The 17,692-nt window shown below is 39.1% G+C and overlaps 1 protein-coding gene across 1 annotated transcript; it reads right to left on the reverse strand.

Annotated features, from left to right (window-relative positions):
* Nucleotides 1–957: 957 nt before the first annotated feature.
* Nucleotides 958–4,622, reverse strand: LOC116200946 (auxin efflux carrier component 7-like). Its single transcript, XM_031531943.1, has 7 exons — nt 3,991–4,622; nt 3,068–3,873; nt 2,629–2,932; nt 2,431–2,516; nt 1,882–2,039; nt 1,700–1,776; nt 958–1,599 (listed from the first exon to the last, which is right to left on the reverse strand). The coding sequence occupies exons 1-7, from the start codon at nt 4,419–4,421 to the stop codon at nt 1,533–1,535; spliced, it is 1,929 nt and encodes a 642-aa protein (XP_031387803.1). The 5' UTR covers nt 4,422–4,622; the 3' UTR covers nt 958–1,532.
* Between the last annotated feature and the right edge of the window lie 13,070 nt (nt 4,623–17,692).

Genomic DNA, 17,692 nt, shown 5'->3' on the forward strand with positions numbered 1-17,692 from the left:
TCGGTAAGGTTAGGATTGTGGGCGCATCAAAGGCTCATCACAGCAGCCTAAAAAAGCAAAAGCAAAAGCAAAGCTGCTTTTTGATCCCCATAAGGGAAAAAAGCAAAGGAAAAAGGATCATTTAGAGGGGGAAAAAAAAAACCCAATTCCTTTTCGCTTTTCTTTTCTGTCACATTTTTTTTCTTCCATCTCATTCACATCAAAGCATATCCGCTTACGATATAACGCAGTACTGTACATTCTCATTAATTTAGAAGTCGCAGATTCGATATTTAATGAAAATATTAATATTCTTCTATCAATTATTTAAAATTTTTCTTTTATTATATTAAATTTGAATCTTTTTTATACTCGAAATTTTTTTTAAATAAAAAAAAAAGCATTACGGCTTGCTAAAAGGGCTGTCCTATATTCAAAAAAGTAGAACAATCAATCCCCCCACTCACTGGAAAGACATTTTGCTTTCAAAATTGATGGGGCACCTCCTTTGCCTTTGCGGTCAATCATAGACTCACATTTCCATTGCGTACATTTTCTCAATCCAATGCTATTAGAATAATTCTTAAAGAAATAGGATTCCCAATTGGACTTTCGGAGGGAATCAGCCTCTCGACGGTTCAATTAATCTTTCTCCCTTACACCCAGGTCGGCCGAATGACGGTTCAATTAATCTTTCTCCCTTACACCCAGGTCGGCCGAATGATTTGCAGGTCGGTATCGCTGCAGGCGAGGTTCTATAAAGCTACTTCTGACTCCGACCCGCTCAAACATAGTTCACCATCTCTCATGTCCCGATCTCAATAACCAAAACAGGCCCCATCAGTGGTCGCCCAGTGCTTTAGCTCAGGGCCTTACTGACGCTTACGTTTAAGTTCATGAGTACAAAATAATACAACCGCTGGAATTATTAGTCTGCGACAATTCATTCATCAAATACATTACGACTGGAGTGGGCGGTTGATCGATCGAGAAGACCTTGATATTATTTCTTGACCGATTACAATTACAAATTAATTAAGGAAAAAGAACAAGAAAATAATTAAGTACAGTGGGGGTAACAAATTGGAAAAGGAGGGGGGAAAAAAAAAAGCAACGTCTTCTCCCTCACCTATCTTCTATTTCACTAATCATGTCCTATTGTCTACTTTTTATGGGCCAAAAGAGGAATAATGTAATGAAACTTCGCACACGCAACGACACCTAAAGAGACAGCCAGCCATATATTTCTTCACACCAATGTTTGACTTCTTCTTACCCCCTTCCATATCTTCCTTCAATTAAGCTATAGACAGCCCCCTCCGCAAGCTATAGCCTCCAAAAATTACATGGATTTTGGCCTTTAGTGGGGCATTCTATCGGGGCTTTGTCAAGTCAAAATTTCTTATTGCTCCAAACATTCCGGAAAATATTTGGGAGTTCTCTTCTATTTCTGTCCCCGTCTCTGGTGCCGCCTGGTCAGAAAGGAGGACATGCATGCATGCACCTGAAGGACTCCATTTGCGCGTGCACCCGATATACCTAGGAGATCAAATTTACAGCCCTAGGAGGATGTAGTAGACCAATGTAATCGGCAGTGCTATCAGCATCCCGAAGATCACCCTGAAATAATCGGATGACGACAATGTCAGGTGGTCTAAGTCATACATTGAAAGTCATATTCGATGAACAATTGCGGACTGGTAATTATCTATCTACTCACCCGGTGCTTAAAATGGCTGGGTGGACATTGTATTCTTTGGCAAACACAAACGGGACGATCCCTTGTGGAAGAGCAGCCTGTCGTATAACGGGAGTTAAAAGTCCAAATGTTGGTTGGTTATTAGTGTTAACATGAAAGGTTGAGATGGATAGCCTGAAATTAAGAATTAGCTGGGTACACACCTGGACGATCGCAATGTGGAGGAGTCGACCCCGGACGCCGACTGCAATGGAGGCTGCAGCCATGACCGCAGGGCCGGTGAGGAACCGGACAGCCATGGAGAAAGTAGCCACTGAGTTCCCACATGCGATTAGTTTTGGTTGAAGGGCCATAAATATACCTATTGTCAACATGGGCAAAGCCCACAATTGGCAGAAGTCGTTAGAACAAGTCAATCAAATTAGATTCCCATTTATTATATATTATTACTAACAAGGACCTCATCTCGTAGAAAAATGTCAGGTTTCATTCAATTAATTCTTTGGACGGTCGCCGCATTTATTAATTTGTAGTCCATGGCCACGACCAAGTTTCCCAATTTGCTTTCATGTGATAGCTAGCATTGACCCCAAAACATGTGGCCGAGTTTATGGACACGAAACTTTTTTCTTTTCTTTTGGATGAGTGACCCTAAGTATTACGTATTCACATCATCTTTTTGGGGGGGGGGGGGGGGGGGGGGGGGGGTAGCGAAAGGAAATTGAATTACTATACTGCCGGTCGATACTCACCTAAGCTAAACATGGCCATCCCGAGCCCAGCATTGGACAGTATGGCGATCGAGTCCTCGACTATTTTGGGCATCACCACATGCCACCTGCAACATTAACGGTTCATGCGAACAAAAATAAATAAAACAATGCTAAGAATAATGAACGATCATAGTAAAACATATCATTAGTTCTTTAAGAGGTAATGTGAAGGCTGACCCAGGTCGGTAAGCGACGAGGGACCATATTAGACCGATGAGGCTCGAGTAGGTGTTGGGGTTCCTGATGAGCTTCCGCCACACCATGATCAGTATCAACCGTGTCATCACGCTAGCTGGTGGCATCTGCTTCTTCCCGCCAGAATCCCCCACCGCGACAGCTTTGGGGTCTAGCTCGGCCATGGAACTGGACCCCAACTTCGCCAGCCCGTTGGACTCTCCGTCCTTCTCCTTCTCGTCGTTGGCCTCCGCTTTCCCAGCGAAGCTGAAGTCCTCCCCTCCAAATCCCTCAGGCTCAGGAGCAGCTATACAATATAATCCAAAAATAATAAAATAAAATTTATCTGACTAAACTATGAATGAAGCTCGATTTTTTTTAAGGCTGATTGCCCTTAATAATCTACGTGATTGAAACGTGTAGTGACCGGCTGAGTGAGTACCTTTGTTTTCACCGTTAGGTGGGTGATCGTTAACAATCATCCGGATCTCCTTGGCGCCCTGATCGGACCGCCCGGACTGCTCGGACGCCCCGAACTCTTGCCCACCAAACACATGGAGCCCTCCTCCCTCCGAGACCGGAGACGCGCTGGAGCTCCACACGAACATGTGGAGTTCCTTCCCGTCGTGGCTAGCTTTACTCTCCAGCACCCTCTGCTGCTGCAGCGGTGCAGTCTTATTCCCGCCCTGCTTCGTGAAGGCGGACGCGATCTCCGGGTTAGGGGCAGGGTATGAGGCAGGCACGGTCTGTGCCGGATAGAACCCAAACCTCGGGGAAGGAATGGCCATGTTCTCCTCGAAGTTAGAGGGCCTCGGGGTGGGCCCGCGGGACGACTGAACCGAGTACATGTCGGCAGGCCCGAAGTTGGATAGCCTCGAGGGGAACCCGGGCACCCCCATCATCGAATAGAAATCAGAATTGTTAAAATTGGACCCGCGGGGTGTCGGGTTGCGGGAAGAGCTAAGGCTGTAAATCTCCGCCCCGGTCAAATTCGACGGCCTCGGGGTTAGCCCTGAGAACGACCCCGGTCCCAGCGAGCGCCTGGAAGCGTTGGATTTCCTGACGGTGACGTGGAGCTTCCCGTCATCGCCGATCTCGGCGTCAGTCTCGAGGAAATCTCGGCCATCGAGGGACATGACGTCCGACTCGACCTTGAACGAGACGATGGAGGCCGCAGTCTCCGGGAACTGCTCCATGATTAGGATCTTGGCTCCCCTGTACTCGAACAAGAACAGCAGCAGGGTGTACCTGTCAACAAAGAAAATAAACCCGAAAATTATAATTCTGCCCCCGAAAGTTTGTACCTTTTAACATTCCAACCCCCCAATCCAAACCAAAACCATATTTGAGAATTTGATGACCCACCAGATGATGCATTGGAGCACGACGACCTGGACCATGAGGCTGCCGGCTTCGCCGCCGTACATGGCCTGTAGCAAGGGGATGCCCATGATGAGGGTGTTGGGGAGGGTGGACAGGGAGAAGATGGTGATGGACCACTCGAGGCTGCCGTTGCGGGTGAAGTTGGCCCAGACAGCGAGCACGATGAGCATGATGACCTTCTGGAGGGTGTCGGCAGCGACGAACAGGAAGTTCATCTTGTAGATGTTGTTCTTGGAGATGAAGTGGAAGGAGAGGAGGGGGACGGCGAAGATAGCGACGAAGCGGTTGATGCCGGAGCACTGGTCAGGGGAGAAGATCTTCCACCACCGGATTGACCCGTAGGCCAGGATCATGGCCACGTACAGCGGGACCATCGCGGTCATGACCGTGTAGAAGTCGTGCCAAGTGATCATTGTGGCAGTAAGTAACTGTTAAATAAATAACTAACTGGGATGGGATGTGTTGTTACGTTTTTCGGGTGTCGTGTCTCTGTACTTTTTTTGCTGGATGCTGCAGCCGCCTAAGCCTGTGAAGAGTTAGTTCATCAAGTCAGAAGGACATCATCTTCAGTCGAGGGGGGGGGGGAGAGAGAGAGAGAGTTCGGTCGGGGTAGAGAGAGAGAGAGAGAGAGAGAGAGATGGGGGGGGGAGGTTGAATTTTACAAAAACGTAAGTTTTGGTTGTGGAGTATAAATAGGGGGGGAGTGGGTGATTGGGAGGGGGAGGAGATGAAGGATGTGGTGGAGGGTTGATTTGAAATGGATTGGGGGACCAGTTTGTGAAGAAACAAAGACAGAGGGAGAGGGAGGGGGAGAGAGAGAGACAGAGACGGAGAGACGGAGAGAGAGAGATGGAGAGTATTATTAACCAACAGCTTTAGTTAGGTTAACCCAGACAGTGGGTTACATGGTACCCGTGGCATGTGTTGTTTTCTTCCTCGGTCGAGGTGGACTACTTTTATCCCTTCCCTTTTCCCCTTCTCATTCACAACGCATCGGATGATACGGCGAACGTCTGTTGGTTCGGGTATCCGACTTATAAAATTTCAAGTTCGAATCTTATAAATAGAAGATAACTATTATTGGGAGAACTTTACTTTCATAGTGCACTAACCAAGCTTGAATTTAAGTTAATCAGGACGCATTCACCTTCCGAATACCAAATTCTGTTTCATTGGAAAATATATAATGTTGCGCGTGCAATTTTCACTCAAATGCTGAAAAAAATGTAAAAGAAGTAACTATATTGTAGGTTTCACAGGACGGTGTGACAGACTTTTCTCATTTAAAAATTAAAAATAGCATACCATAATACATGTGTGAGTATAATTTTTTTTCGTTAAGGTCTTTTTTCCGGTAAGGTGTGTGAGTATAATTTAATATTTTCTCCTTCACAGGCTTCTGTTTTCATTTTTTTCCCCTTTCTAGCAACACCATGAGGTGTACTAGCTTATCGCTAAGAACAATCTTCATTTAGTCGTCGACTTGTCATGACCTCAACATGCTCTACTTTTCTGTATTTTCAGATGCCAAAATTTTTGTATGTTGATATTCCTTTAGCTGTTGGATTCAACCGGGCCAGCCAATACAAGTTACCATTTCGGATTGTATGGGTCATTCAAGCAAATATTAAATAAATATTACTCATCCACTTAGATATATAATACCTAATTAAAATACTTGAAAGTGAAAAATTAATTTCACAATGAGTTCACAGATTTTCACTTATAAATATTTTTATTGATTCTTACTTATCCAAAGTGAATAATTAATACTCATTAAATATTTTTTCTTTGATCTATACATGAGAGAGCTCATTTTCTGATTATTCAGCCAAACGAAAGAGAATAAACCGATGCCTAAAGAAAATACTTTCCTAGAAGCCAGTATTGAAATGACTTTTTTCAAGAATAACCAATTTATATTATCAATGGGAGCCTTTAGCCTTACTATTGGGCCTATCGTGTATCGAGATTCGGATAGAGGAGACCTGAGGTCCTGCTCTCTCGTTCACGCTCGATCGTATTGAAAAGGCCGAAAAAAGTTTGTACCAGTTACCTCAAATATTAATCCACGCTAGTAGTACTAGAGGAAATAAACGACTAATTTAGTCAATGCAATGAATGCGTAAGTGAGATCTCACGGAATATAATCGCTTAGCTTATCGATAACCCAAAAACCTAATTAAATCCCCAACCTGTACGGCAAGCCATTAATTACTTTCTTCCATAACTTTAACACGTTGTTGGGTCCACAGTGGTTGTGCTTCCCCTGATTAAAAGCACTGATTTCCTCACACTGGCCGTCTGGGTTTAGTGGACTTGACCCATCTTTTCTGGAAAGGTCTCATTCTCCAGTAGCTATTAACTTTCTCTCTTTTTATTTAATTATTAATTGAATCTTTTTTTTTTTAACGAACGTAGAGATAACTCAGTTCATAATGCAGGAATTTCAGCAAATAAGAGGGGAGTGTTCTCCTGTTTGTAGTCATCCCCGGCCTGCGGTAATAATACCGTGACAATGAGTTTGTGAATGGGTGGCGTTCCTTTAAAGAGTCTTACTGAAGTGATGATGACGAACCTAACCCGTGGGTGCTATCGTAGCTAGGGTGAAATTGAACCTTACATGAGGCGCTTTCGACCACCCATACGGTTAAACTCTATGGAATTTGCTAAGCTGGTCCTCCCCAGCCAACAATACGTTTAATCTGTAAAAAAAATTAAAGTTTTTGCTAGAATGAATTGATATATTTCCCTCTTAAGTAACACTTCGAATTCGAATCTTGTAATAGAACAAAAAAATCATGAATGAGAGAATTTTTTCCTTTAATAGGTGCATATGTACTGAACTTTCAAATGGCAGGGGTGCATACCGAAAAAATAAATTAGAGCTTTTATTTTATATGTTAATCCTCTTACTTTTGCTTATACCATCTCCAAGCATGATTAGGGACCAAACTTTTACCTACATGACATGTTTAGTTAGCACATCATGCATGTGAACACTGCTACGTAATGCCTTTTGGAATCATGATACCAAATGTTGATGATTGTCACTTACATCCTTTTCATTGAACAAACACATATATTAGTCAATAAAGAAGTGTCATGGGCAAAATTATAATATGCGAACAGGTGGTGTCATGAGATAATTGAAACATCCTTCCGTGTATGCAATCCATTTATTTATGTGCAAGATCCCAAAAATATTCAAGATTATTTATATTAATTCATACTTGTCAGATAAGAACAGAAAGAAGCTTTTTAATCAACTCCATGCCTGTGAATGATTTAAAAATTACACTTGTAAGGTAGACATATAATTTATGCCACTAATTATGTATCCATATTATATTTATTACATTGATTGTTAATTTTACGACATGTCATAAGCGCCATATGTTTATCATGATAGCTTCGTGATCATCTATTCTATGACTTAGTCAGTGCTTGGCGCACATGAGCTCTAGTGCACCATGCAAGGTAATATTATTACAACCAATCTAATCTTGTAATCGATCATTTGAGCTATGGCGTAATTGATTGATATTCCACATCGATAATTACATAAAGTGCATGCTATCCCACATGAAAAAGACATAACGGAAACGGTCAAATAGATCGAGGTTTGAAAAGATAAAATGATGAAGATAGGACATTGGCAAAACCAAATCCTCATCAAACTAGCTATTATGACTTTATATAAAGATATTTTTGCATATTTTACTTTTCTTTTTGTAGTATAGTGTTTGTCAATACAATTGGAACTGTGAACCAACGACTTCATTTTATTACCTTCTTAATTATAATTATTACTATTATATATCAATTACATGATGTGATAATCGTTGATGGTGATTGCCAATAATACCAATTTGCCATGGATTTGACAATAAGTTCTTGAGCATGATATACTATAGTCATCCTTCGTTAAGACCTTATTCCAAAAGATATCGATGTTAAAGTTAACCAGCAACGTCCGAGTGACCTTAATTTAGCCTAAACCACATATATCTGTACTTTCAAGCAAACTATATATAGTCATGAAAAGGAAATATATATTCTTCTTAGATTTTCCTTTTTTTCTGGGATACTACACACAAAGGAGGCCAATAAAGTAGGGATATGGACAACTGAAAAAATATAGGAAAACAGGAAGTCTCGCTTAGATATATATATATAAATTAAATACATATTCTTATTATATATATATATATATGTATATGTATGATTTCCTCAATATATTTACTTATTGAAATTTTTTTATACAAAAATGTTATAATTAAGTTGCGAAACGCGAGAATTCCATTATGATATTCCTTGTCAAATTTTGATTCATATATCTTTGTTTCAGTTATTTATTTATATCAATAATTCTTAAAAACAATCCATTATGTGCAAGAATTCAGTTGATTTGAATAAAATAAAATTAAATTATGTAGTATGGATTATAAAAGATACAAAAATTAGATTATAAAGGCGAGATTTGCGTGGTTTTGAACTCGGGCAAGAATCAACCACAATTTGTTAGAATTCAATTGAAATTGTTACAAATTTAATTTTAGATCTCAAATTCCTTTGTGAGTATATTACTCCATTCAAAGATATATTTCAAATAATATTATTCAATTCATTTCAATGTAATTCATGAATATTCGAAAGAACACAATTCATTCAAATTGAATTGAATTGAATTGAACTAAATTGAAATGAATTAAATCGAAATTATTTCTTATAAGAATTTATTCCAAAGTGATATAAATTATAGCAAGTACGAGAAGATAGACCTAAACATATAAATTCAACTCATGCAAATATACTTAGTTAATTATAAATATCTGATTATGGAAAATCGTCAAGTGTTAATTAGTTTTTTTTTATATGCCCCTTCTTGTATCCAAATGTCGAATGGGTCCTGACTAATTCAAATTTAAGGTAGATCGGTCAATTAGAAGGTAAAACTCTTTTAATCGTAATTTTTTTCATTCACAAAATTTATATGCAAGATCTCACTATAAAATAAGATCAGGTGTTGATCCATATGAGCCAACTCATGTTGGTTCAAGATTAATTAGCTAATTATAAATCTCAGAGATATTATGTGTTGTGAGAAAGTCACGAGTCACATTCAAACACCTATAACGTCAGTCCCCTTCCTCTAATGTTCCCTGGCATTCTTGAAAGCACTGGATATAATATGGCTATCGCATTTCCTGTAAAGAAGAAAAAAAGAAATAGCAAGAAAGAAATTAAGAAAAAAAAAAAGGAAACCGAAAAGGAAAGAAAGACTTTGATCTTATGAATATATGAGGTATACCCACCATTATATTCCCTACAAGGCTTTGAACCATAAGGAAAAGAACAACAATAATATGAGAGGCAGCTAATTGTATGGGCATCTATTAGACTATTACACCAATCTCCCTACCCTGCAATATATCTCCATATATCACATGTATATATATATATATATATATGACTATCTCAAATGGGTTCCACACCATATGGTGTAAGGTTCTTAGCGGCTTCATTCATAAAAGGCAACTCATGATTGATCAATTGCGTCGTGTCAGAAGAATTATTATGGAGGGAAGCTAGTGATCATCACAAAGTAATTGGACCAATCCCAAAGTGAGATATGCGATAGTACTATTCTCTCATATAACTGCCCATGGGATGATGGGGCTCGGGTCGATTCATACTTGTTTCTCATAGACAACATATAATAAACACGAACAGTGCCGATGACATCCGTCGGGTTGCCTAGATAAGGTTGCAAGTGGTTGTATGTTTGTAGCGATGACTTAACCTGCCCTCGTCCTTGTGCATGGGTAGGAAGGTCAATACAATTGAAAAAGATATTATAGGAAATATATCAAGGGAAAAAGACACTTTACCGATTAACAGTTTTTTCAGTTTAGTCACTAATGAATTTGTCTAATATCATTTTAAAAATTCGTATTTATTTTGTATCGCATATCGACTGATTCACATGTCCGGATGAGTGAAAATTAAGGGAGACCATCTGCACACCTTGTTTAGTTTTGTGTCGCAATTTATTTTATTTGAAAGATTAAAGATGAGGTCAGGCGAGTGGAGTCAAAAGCGGTGAACCTGCCGGCCCACTGGGCCTCTCATCTTCTCTTTATCCTGTTAGTATTATTTTTGACTCATCGCCCACTACCTTCAAAGCATCTCTTTCTAATTAAACTAGCAGCTTTTGCCTGACGACAGACTTAGATCCGATGGAAGGGAAGGAAACGGAAGGGAGGAGAGGAAAGGGATTTCGAATTATTATGTATCTTTTTTAATTTCCGGGTGGAAATGAAAAGGGAAAAAATCAAATTATTCTATATTCTTTGATCTCATAAATTTTATATTCACTCAAATTCCATTTCCTTTTTTCAGTGTACAACAACAAGACGCGTTTCAGCGCTGCGCACACTCTACCATCAATGTTTTCTTCTTCTTTTTTTCCTTGAAAATTCCTAAAGAAATATAATTATTTCCAAAGGTTTTTTTCTCTTTTTATTTTATTTTCTTTATTTTTTTATCTTTTATATTTTTTAAAATTTTCTAAAAGGTTCTAATAGATAAAAATATTATTTAATCAATCATGAGGTGCCACGTGGACCGTTTAACGCTGTGAACTTCCAAATACAATTTTGGACCAAAAGTGTCTAATGAACTTAAACTACTTGTGCGAAACTGATACTTTAGGGTTGAAGTTCAATTTTTTAAATATAATTTAGGGTTTTTTTGCTGTGATTTTGCCCTTTTATTTTTGATTTGTCATTATTTCTAATTTTTTTGGGCATCTTGGAGCAACACCTAAAGCTCACTCAAACTTATATTACTGTCTGTACATACTCCAAAATTCTACGCAATTCTTTTAGGTCATAAAATGGCCCATGAGCCTAATACAAAGATAGAGATAAAAGCTAAATAATGGGCATATAAGTCCATTTGTGAGGACCGAACTCAGAATCTCTTAATTCCTAGCTAACGCCTTATACCATTTCACTAGGACCCATTCCCAAAATTCTACACAATTCTTATAATATTAATAAATGAGGTTTTTTTAGGGGACAAATTAGCTAAAATATTTACAATATAAAATCTGAGAATACTATGGACTTAGCTAGTGATGTTCTAGTTATATCTACATATACAAAAACTGGAATTTAAAAAAAAATGCACATTTTGTGAAATAGGGGTGTAGTATAGTGGTATTTCCTCTCGATTTGGAATTAAGAACTGCTAAATTTTAAAAACATACGCCATTTATAAAACATTTCGTATTTTTAAGAAGCATAACAATAATTAATTCATGAAATCTTCTAGATATGTAGCTTTATGAATGGAAGGCATCAGCTGCTTTGAAAAACTCCTTTGATCATCATATACAAATATACATAAGTGTGTATATATATATTAATAAAGAATCATTGGTTGATGATGTTGGGATTATTGGGTCAAAGAAACATTAGTTTAAAAAGAATCTTACCAACAAACGTAGTAGTTTGAGTGAGATGGTTACGCACATCTCTTTCAAATAAGGTCTTAGGTTCGAGTTTTGTAAAAAGAGAAAATTCATTGTTAAGATAATATTACTTCTGAATGGACACCCAACTCGAATCTGGATTACTTAGAATTCATTAGACTTCCACATATCATTAAATATCATATGGTCAACATCGAAAAGCAAAAAATAAAATAAAAAAGAAAAATAATCTTACCAGACAATTTCTTTTAAAAGAACACATTTCATAAGCATCCATTCATAACTTGAGAACCACTGAGATCGAGACTGTGTCTATATAGGCATCAAAACTCAAAAGTACAGAACATCATCATGAAGGATCATTGTTTTTCTGCTTCACTGATCCCCTATATATTCTTCCATGATAGTCGAGATGTCTAAGATTTAGAACACGATTATCCCCACGAGCACCTTTGCGACGAGGCTACAGAGATGCGAGACAACTCGCTGAATGAAATATAGTTTTTAAAATGCATGAGAGCTAGCCAGTCAACTAAAATTAAATTACATGAGTTGGTCATCCCACCAGATAAGAGACAACCTTACAGAGGGATGACCCCTCAGCCACCTTCCTGATCTCCAACAGCAATGACAACCGTCGACCATCTCATATATGGATGCATATGTTGGTCTGCTCGTAAAACTTCATTAATGAATTTGCAGCCGTTCGGGGAACTACAGAACGACAAGGAAGGGAACCAGCTGGGTATAGAAGAGAAGAAATTGATCAACGTATTAAGGAGGTAGAAATCATCTGTAGTTTCATCCTCGCTTGTTCGTCGTCGAACTAGTTTATGTTCGATTAACTTGTCCCATAGAAAAATAATTTCTTTGGTGTTAGAAGAAAAAAAAATATTGTTACGAAATACAAAATGATAAATGATAAATAAAAAAATAAAAAGGCAACCATGGAAGAAGTGAGAGGTGGTAGTCAGTGGCCCGATACTCACCACCACCATCGCGATATAAGGGGAAAAGAGAGAACAAAATCTGCTGCCTCCATGCCAAAGTAATTAGATAGTGACATTCTCGGCATCGTGCCTCCGCTGCCCCTCTCTTCCTCTTCCTTTGTTATCATATGTATATTATTCTTTTCATCGTTTTATTATTTTAATTATTACGTGCATATTTAATTTTTTAGTGGTTGTGGCATCATTATGAGTCACTTAACACGTTAAGTCCAGCGACATAAGATGTTTTTGCTTCATCGCCTCTTGGACTTTATCTCGAAGAGACAAGAGTTCCACCTCTTCTCGGCTGCTTTGGGGGCCCTGTCTGTAAAATGTAATGAAGAAAGGAGACGCGATAAGCAACGTCAAACATAAAAATATTACCTTGAGTAGATAAACATCAGAAAACATGTCGGATAACTATTCTTTTAGCATTTGTGAGGTGGCAATTTGTTTCTCTATAAGGTCTAAAACAAGCTCCCTCATATGATGGAGAAGTCAGGTTCAACCGCTATTTCTTTTCCTTTCCCTTTAAGGTAGATTAGGGGGCACCGCCTTAGTATCAATGCAACTCTGCCCTCCAGACGGGTGTGTTTGTTTTTTAAAAAATTTTTAACTCAACTCAACTCAACTTCACTTATTTTCAATTCAACAACACAATCATTACTTTTTTTAACTTTAATTTTTTAATCATTTAATTCAATTTTTAATATTAAATTCTCTCAACTATTTATTACTTTTTCACAATTTAACAACACAATCATGACTTAATCATTACTTTCTCTCAACTATTCATTATTTTTTCACATTTTTCTCATAATTCAACAATACAATCATTATAAACCAATTAAAACCAAAACTCAATTCAACTCTAAATCCAAACGCACTCTAAGTATCCTCTCATGCAGATGACGGCTCAGTCAAGCATGATCGACATTATCTCCATCATTGGAAGAACGGATCTTGTCCTGGTCTTTCGGTCCTTCACTCAGCCTCCGAAGCCTCCTCTGAGGTCGTTCTGCAAAAAATAGGCATTCGCATAAACACTCCAAAAAAGAAACGAAGGAGTACAAGGACAGTCCGTGCATGACCGATAGCATAAGTGACGTTTCCATATGATAAAGTAGATAACAAACTTAGTTACATACCAGAATTTTCAGCCGGAACCTCTGGTGACGTGGTCGCATAAAACCAAAATGAGCAGCACACACAGATGGAAGCTGGTGAGAGGTAACGGTAGCATTTATAGACATACCAGCAGAAAAGAAACTGCAAAGCAAAACCACCTTCACACGTCCCATGAACCACTGCCCACTCACCAAATGAGGGAAGGCATGCTGTTAGTGGCGATTTAAAATAGATTCAATCAGGCCAGAAGCACAAGGCACCAACGCTGAATAACGTAGTGACAAAACTTGTCCAGCCCTGGGCTCGCAACCCTCAGCCTGGATTCGCGAGCCCAACGCGAACCCAGCCGTGGGGGTCGCAGGGTCAAGATTGGGTCGCTGGGTGAAGCTGGGGAGCCATTATTAAACAGTGAATTTCCTTTTTTATTTTAATTCTATTTAAAATAACATCTTAATATTTTAAAGAGGGGTATTTATGTCTTTTTATCTTGTTTTCAGTGCATTCCCAGTTTTTGCCATTTTTCCGTCCAACCAAACAAAATAAAATTTTGTCAAAATTTCTATTTTATTCTCCGTCCATTCTAATCCTTATCTATTCTATTTTGTATCAATTCCAGTCCAACGAACCATACGTAGCGGGAATCTTTATATCCGAGTCTCCTAAAGAAAACTCCGGTATAGGGGCAAATTATATGGGTCTAGTAATTGAAGGCCCAAAGAGAGCCCAAGAATGAAAGCTCATCAGACCCGAGAGCGGGAACAGTTATGGGACAAAGCAACTTTTCAAACCTCTAACGGTAAACAACAGAAATGAAAATAATATAAAAAAGGGAAGGGGCATCAGTTCGAGGAAAAAGGAACAAACTACAGAAGAAACCACACAAACCAATAGGGAAAATGACACTTGTCGTTCTATATGTTTGTCAATTTTTGACATCGAGTCCTAAATATTTCACTTCGGAAAAAATAAATCTTAAAAAATTTGAAAAAGTGTCAACGTTGGTCCTAAATCTAACTGACCATTATCGTCACGCCTACGTGGAGATAACGCTGTTAAGGCCGCCCACGTGGCCATTAAATGCTGACGTGGCACGTTACTATTGGACGTCGGATTTCGACCCGACTTTTTCATGGCCGACCCGACTTGCTCCCTTTGTACCTGACTTCCATCCTTACAACCCGAGCCCTCTTCTTCTTCCCCACCCGCAACCTCCTCCCCTTCTTCCTCTTCCTGTACAGAGTCTCCCCTTTCTCAGCCACGCAGGGTGTCTTGGACTTCTTCTTCCCTCCTTCTTCCTTCTTGTTCTTCTTATTTCCCTCCTTCCCTTCTCTGATCGAGAAAAGTCAATCACTCAACCCCAAACCAGAAAACCATTTCCAGGCTAGCTAAAATATAGATCACATGAATTGCCTTAAGAATCATCAATCAGATAGATTCATTTTTTGAAAAAGGATTATTCAAGGAGCAAAGGATCCCTTCTATCGATATCAGTGGATCACCAGACTTACTCCTCTTGGTTCATCAACTCATCTTATTCTTGGATCTTGTTCGTGGGTTGAGAAAAGAAATATTTTGATGTTAATGGAGGTGATCCCTCGGATTGAGTGATTATATATGCATGTCTCTGCTTAATGGATTGAATTAATTGACTGGGTGAGGACTCTAGGAACAAGAACGACGGATCTCTAACATCCCGAATCCCTTACAATGGCCTTTGATTCGTTTGTTCATGATTTCCAGAAAACCCTAAGATTGCAAATCGCCAAGCTGAAAACTGAGCTAATTCCGGATAATTCAAAAAACACAAAGCACAACACGGAGAGGAGGAGAGAATAGAGCTGAATTGCGTGGTGCTATGGTGCCCATTTGCAGGGGCGACGTCGGGGTAGAGAGCATGGTTTGCAAGGGCGACATTTCGGGTGGAGAAGAAGACATTCGGACCCGAACCGACTCAATTCTGGGTGGGACCCGACATTCGGACCCGAACCAACTCGCGACCACTCACGAAGCGCCATGTCAGCATTTAACAGCCACGTGGGCGGCCTTAATGGTGTTATTTCTACGTAAGCATGACGGTAACGGTCAGTCAGATTTAGAACCAACGCTGACACTTTTCCAAACCTTTTAGGACTTGTTTTTCTGAAGTGAAACATTTAGGACTCGATGTCAAAAATTGACAAATATATAGGACCACAAGTGTCATTTTTCCCAAACCAATATCCCAGCGAATTGATACATTTCAACGACTAATCCAGTTCTAGCCGGATCGGCTCACTAAGGATAAAACTCTCATAGCGTGAATTTTTTTTCAAACTCATTGGATTTTCCAATTGAACCCGCGTTTTAAACCCTCTTAGCTTTAAACACATATATAACAGAAAGTCTAATTAATTCATGTAATTCTCAAAAAAATAAAATTATGAGAAAATCTAATTTTAGTCTTTAATCTTTTTTTTAATCTTCGTCCTAAATCTTTCTTTGATTGAAAATTATTCTCAACCTTCTCTCATAGTATTAGTTAGTTCTATGGTTAAGTTTCAACAGAAAACGTTACTTTTCCATAAAAAAAATCTTTTAAAAAATAATTTTTAAACCTAAAAATTTGAACAAAATGACCCAAAAAAGAACCACAAAGAAATCAAATGACTTGAGAAAGCGAATGGGTGTTGGAGACTTGCTTCCAACACCACCTAGTGGGGCCATCGAAGATTATTGAGGTCGCGAACGACCCTTTTGAAGCTGTGGTGGCCACCAGCAAGGCCCCCACAACCTTGATTAAAATAAAACACACAAATCGAGGATGGAAAGGTGAGGGACATATGGGTAGTAAGCCTCAAGATGAGCATGAAGATTAATCAAACGCTCATACTGAACATCTCAATCCTTATAGCACGACTATGCAAATATCCAAACTCCCATTTTATATAGCTACCGAGTCTACCGAGCAAAGGTAAATTTGTTTTATATTTAGCCCGCAAAACGACCAAATGACAATTTGGCTTTATATCTGTTTACACTTATTTTTCATAATTTATGAGTTTAGCCAAGTTGTGACGTGCAATTAGTGATTCGAATGATTTTCCCGAAATTTGAGATGTGTTAAGTCAGATTTGGAGAAGCAGGCATACTTATCATGGATCAGGTCGGACTGATTGAGAGAAACCTATGGTTTCATTGTGCCGTTTATATATACGTGTTCTTGAGTTCGTTGTAACTCTTCGCACACATATCAATCAAACTTGTACTTTTCATTTATTGCACTTTATTTTACCGCACTGTACTTCACTTTCGTTTATCGCACCTTACTTTTCTACACCATTCAATTCCCGTTCATTTATCTTTCAAGCGATTCCCCGTGGATCGAAGCTATCATCGTCTTTGGAGCTTTCGGGGATCAAGGCGAGGACTTATCATCCTTCGGCATCACTTGCCGAAGTCTACTCAAGGACTGAGTTCACTTGCATGGGTGAGCTTGTTCTATTTTTGGCTTGGCCTCTTGGGCTGAGTGCTAGCCGAACATCAATTGAGCAGGCTAGATAGCCGCTTGATTGTTTTCGGATTTGGATTGGTGCTTGCGCATAGAAAATTGGTAGAGAATTCTAAACGACTAAATCCCCGAACTGTGAATCGTCTGAAGCGCACTATCTTTTTGGATTTAGAGATATAGCCGTCATGCAATCCCATGGACTTCTAAGGCCGTGGTATGATGCTTTGTTTTGGTGGGGTCGCCCAGTGACACGTCGATGCAATTTGGAACCGCTTCCCGGTACGCCTGGATTATCCCACATGTTGCCAATTATGTGTCAAACTTATTTGATGTGAACAATAGTCCACTAGGGAATTAGTTATAGATTCATTTTATATACAGCCAGCAAAGCGATAAAAGAAAAATTTGTTTTATATCCAACCAAAATAGAGACCAAAGAATCAGTTTCACATCCTGCGGAAAGAGTGGCCTCTTCTTAACTTTGAAGTCATTGGTCCCTTCGATCGTTAATGCATTGATACCATATTAAGTTTCACATATTGAAGAAGGGACCAATGAGATAAGACTACTTAGTCTTAC

Source organism: Punica granatum, chromosome 3 (assembly GCF_007655135.1).
Source record: "Punica granatum isolate Tunisia-2019 chromosome 3, ASM765513v2, whole genome shotgun sequence".
Lineage (NCBI taxonomy): Eukaryota > Viridiplantae > Streptophyta > Magnoliopsida > Myrtales > Lythraceae > Punica > Punica granatum.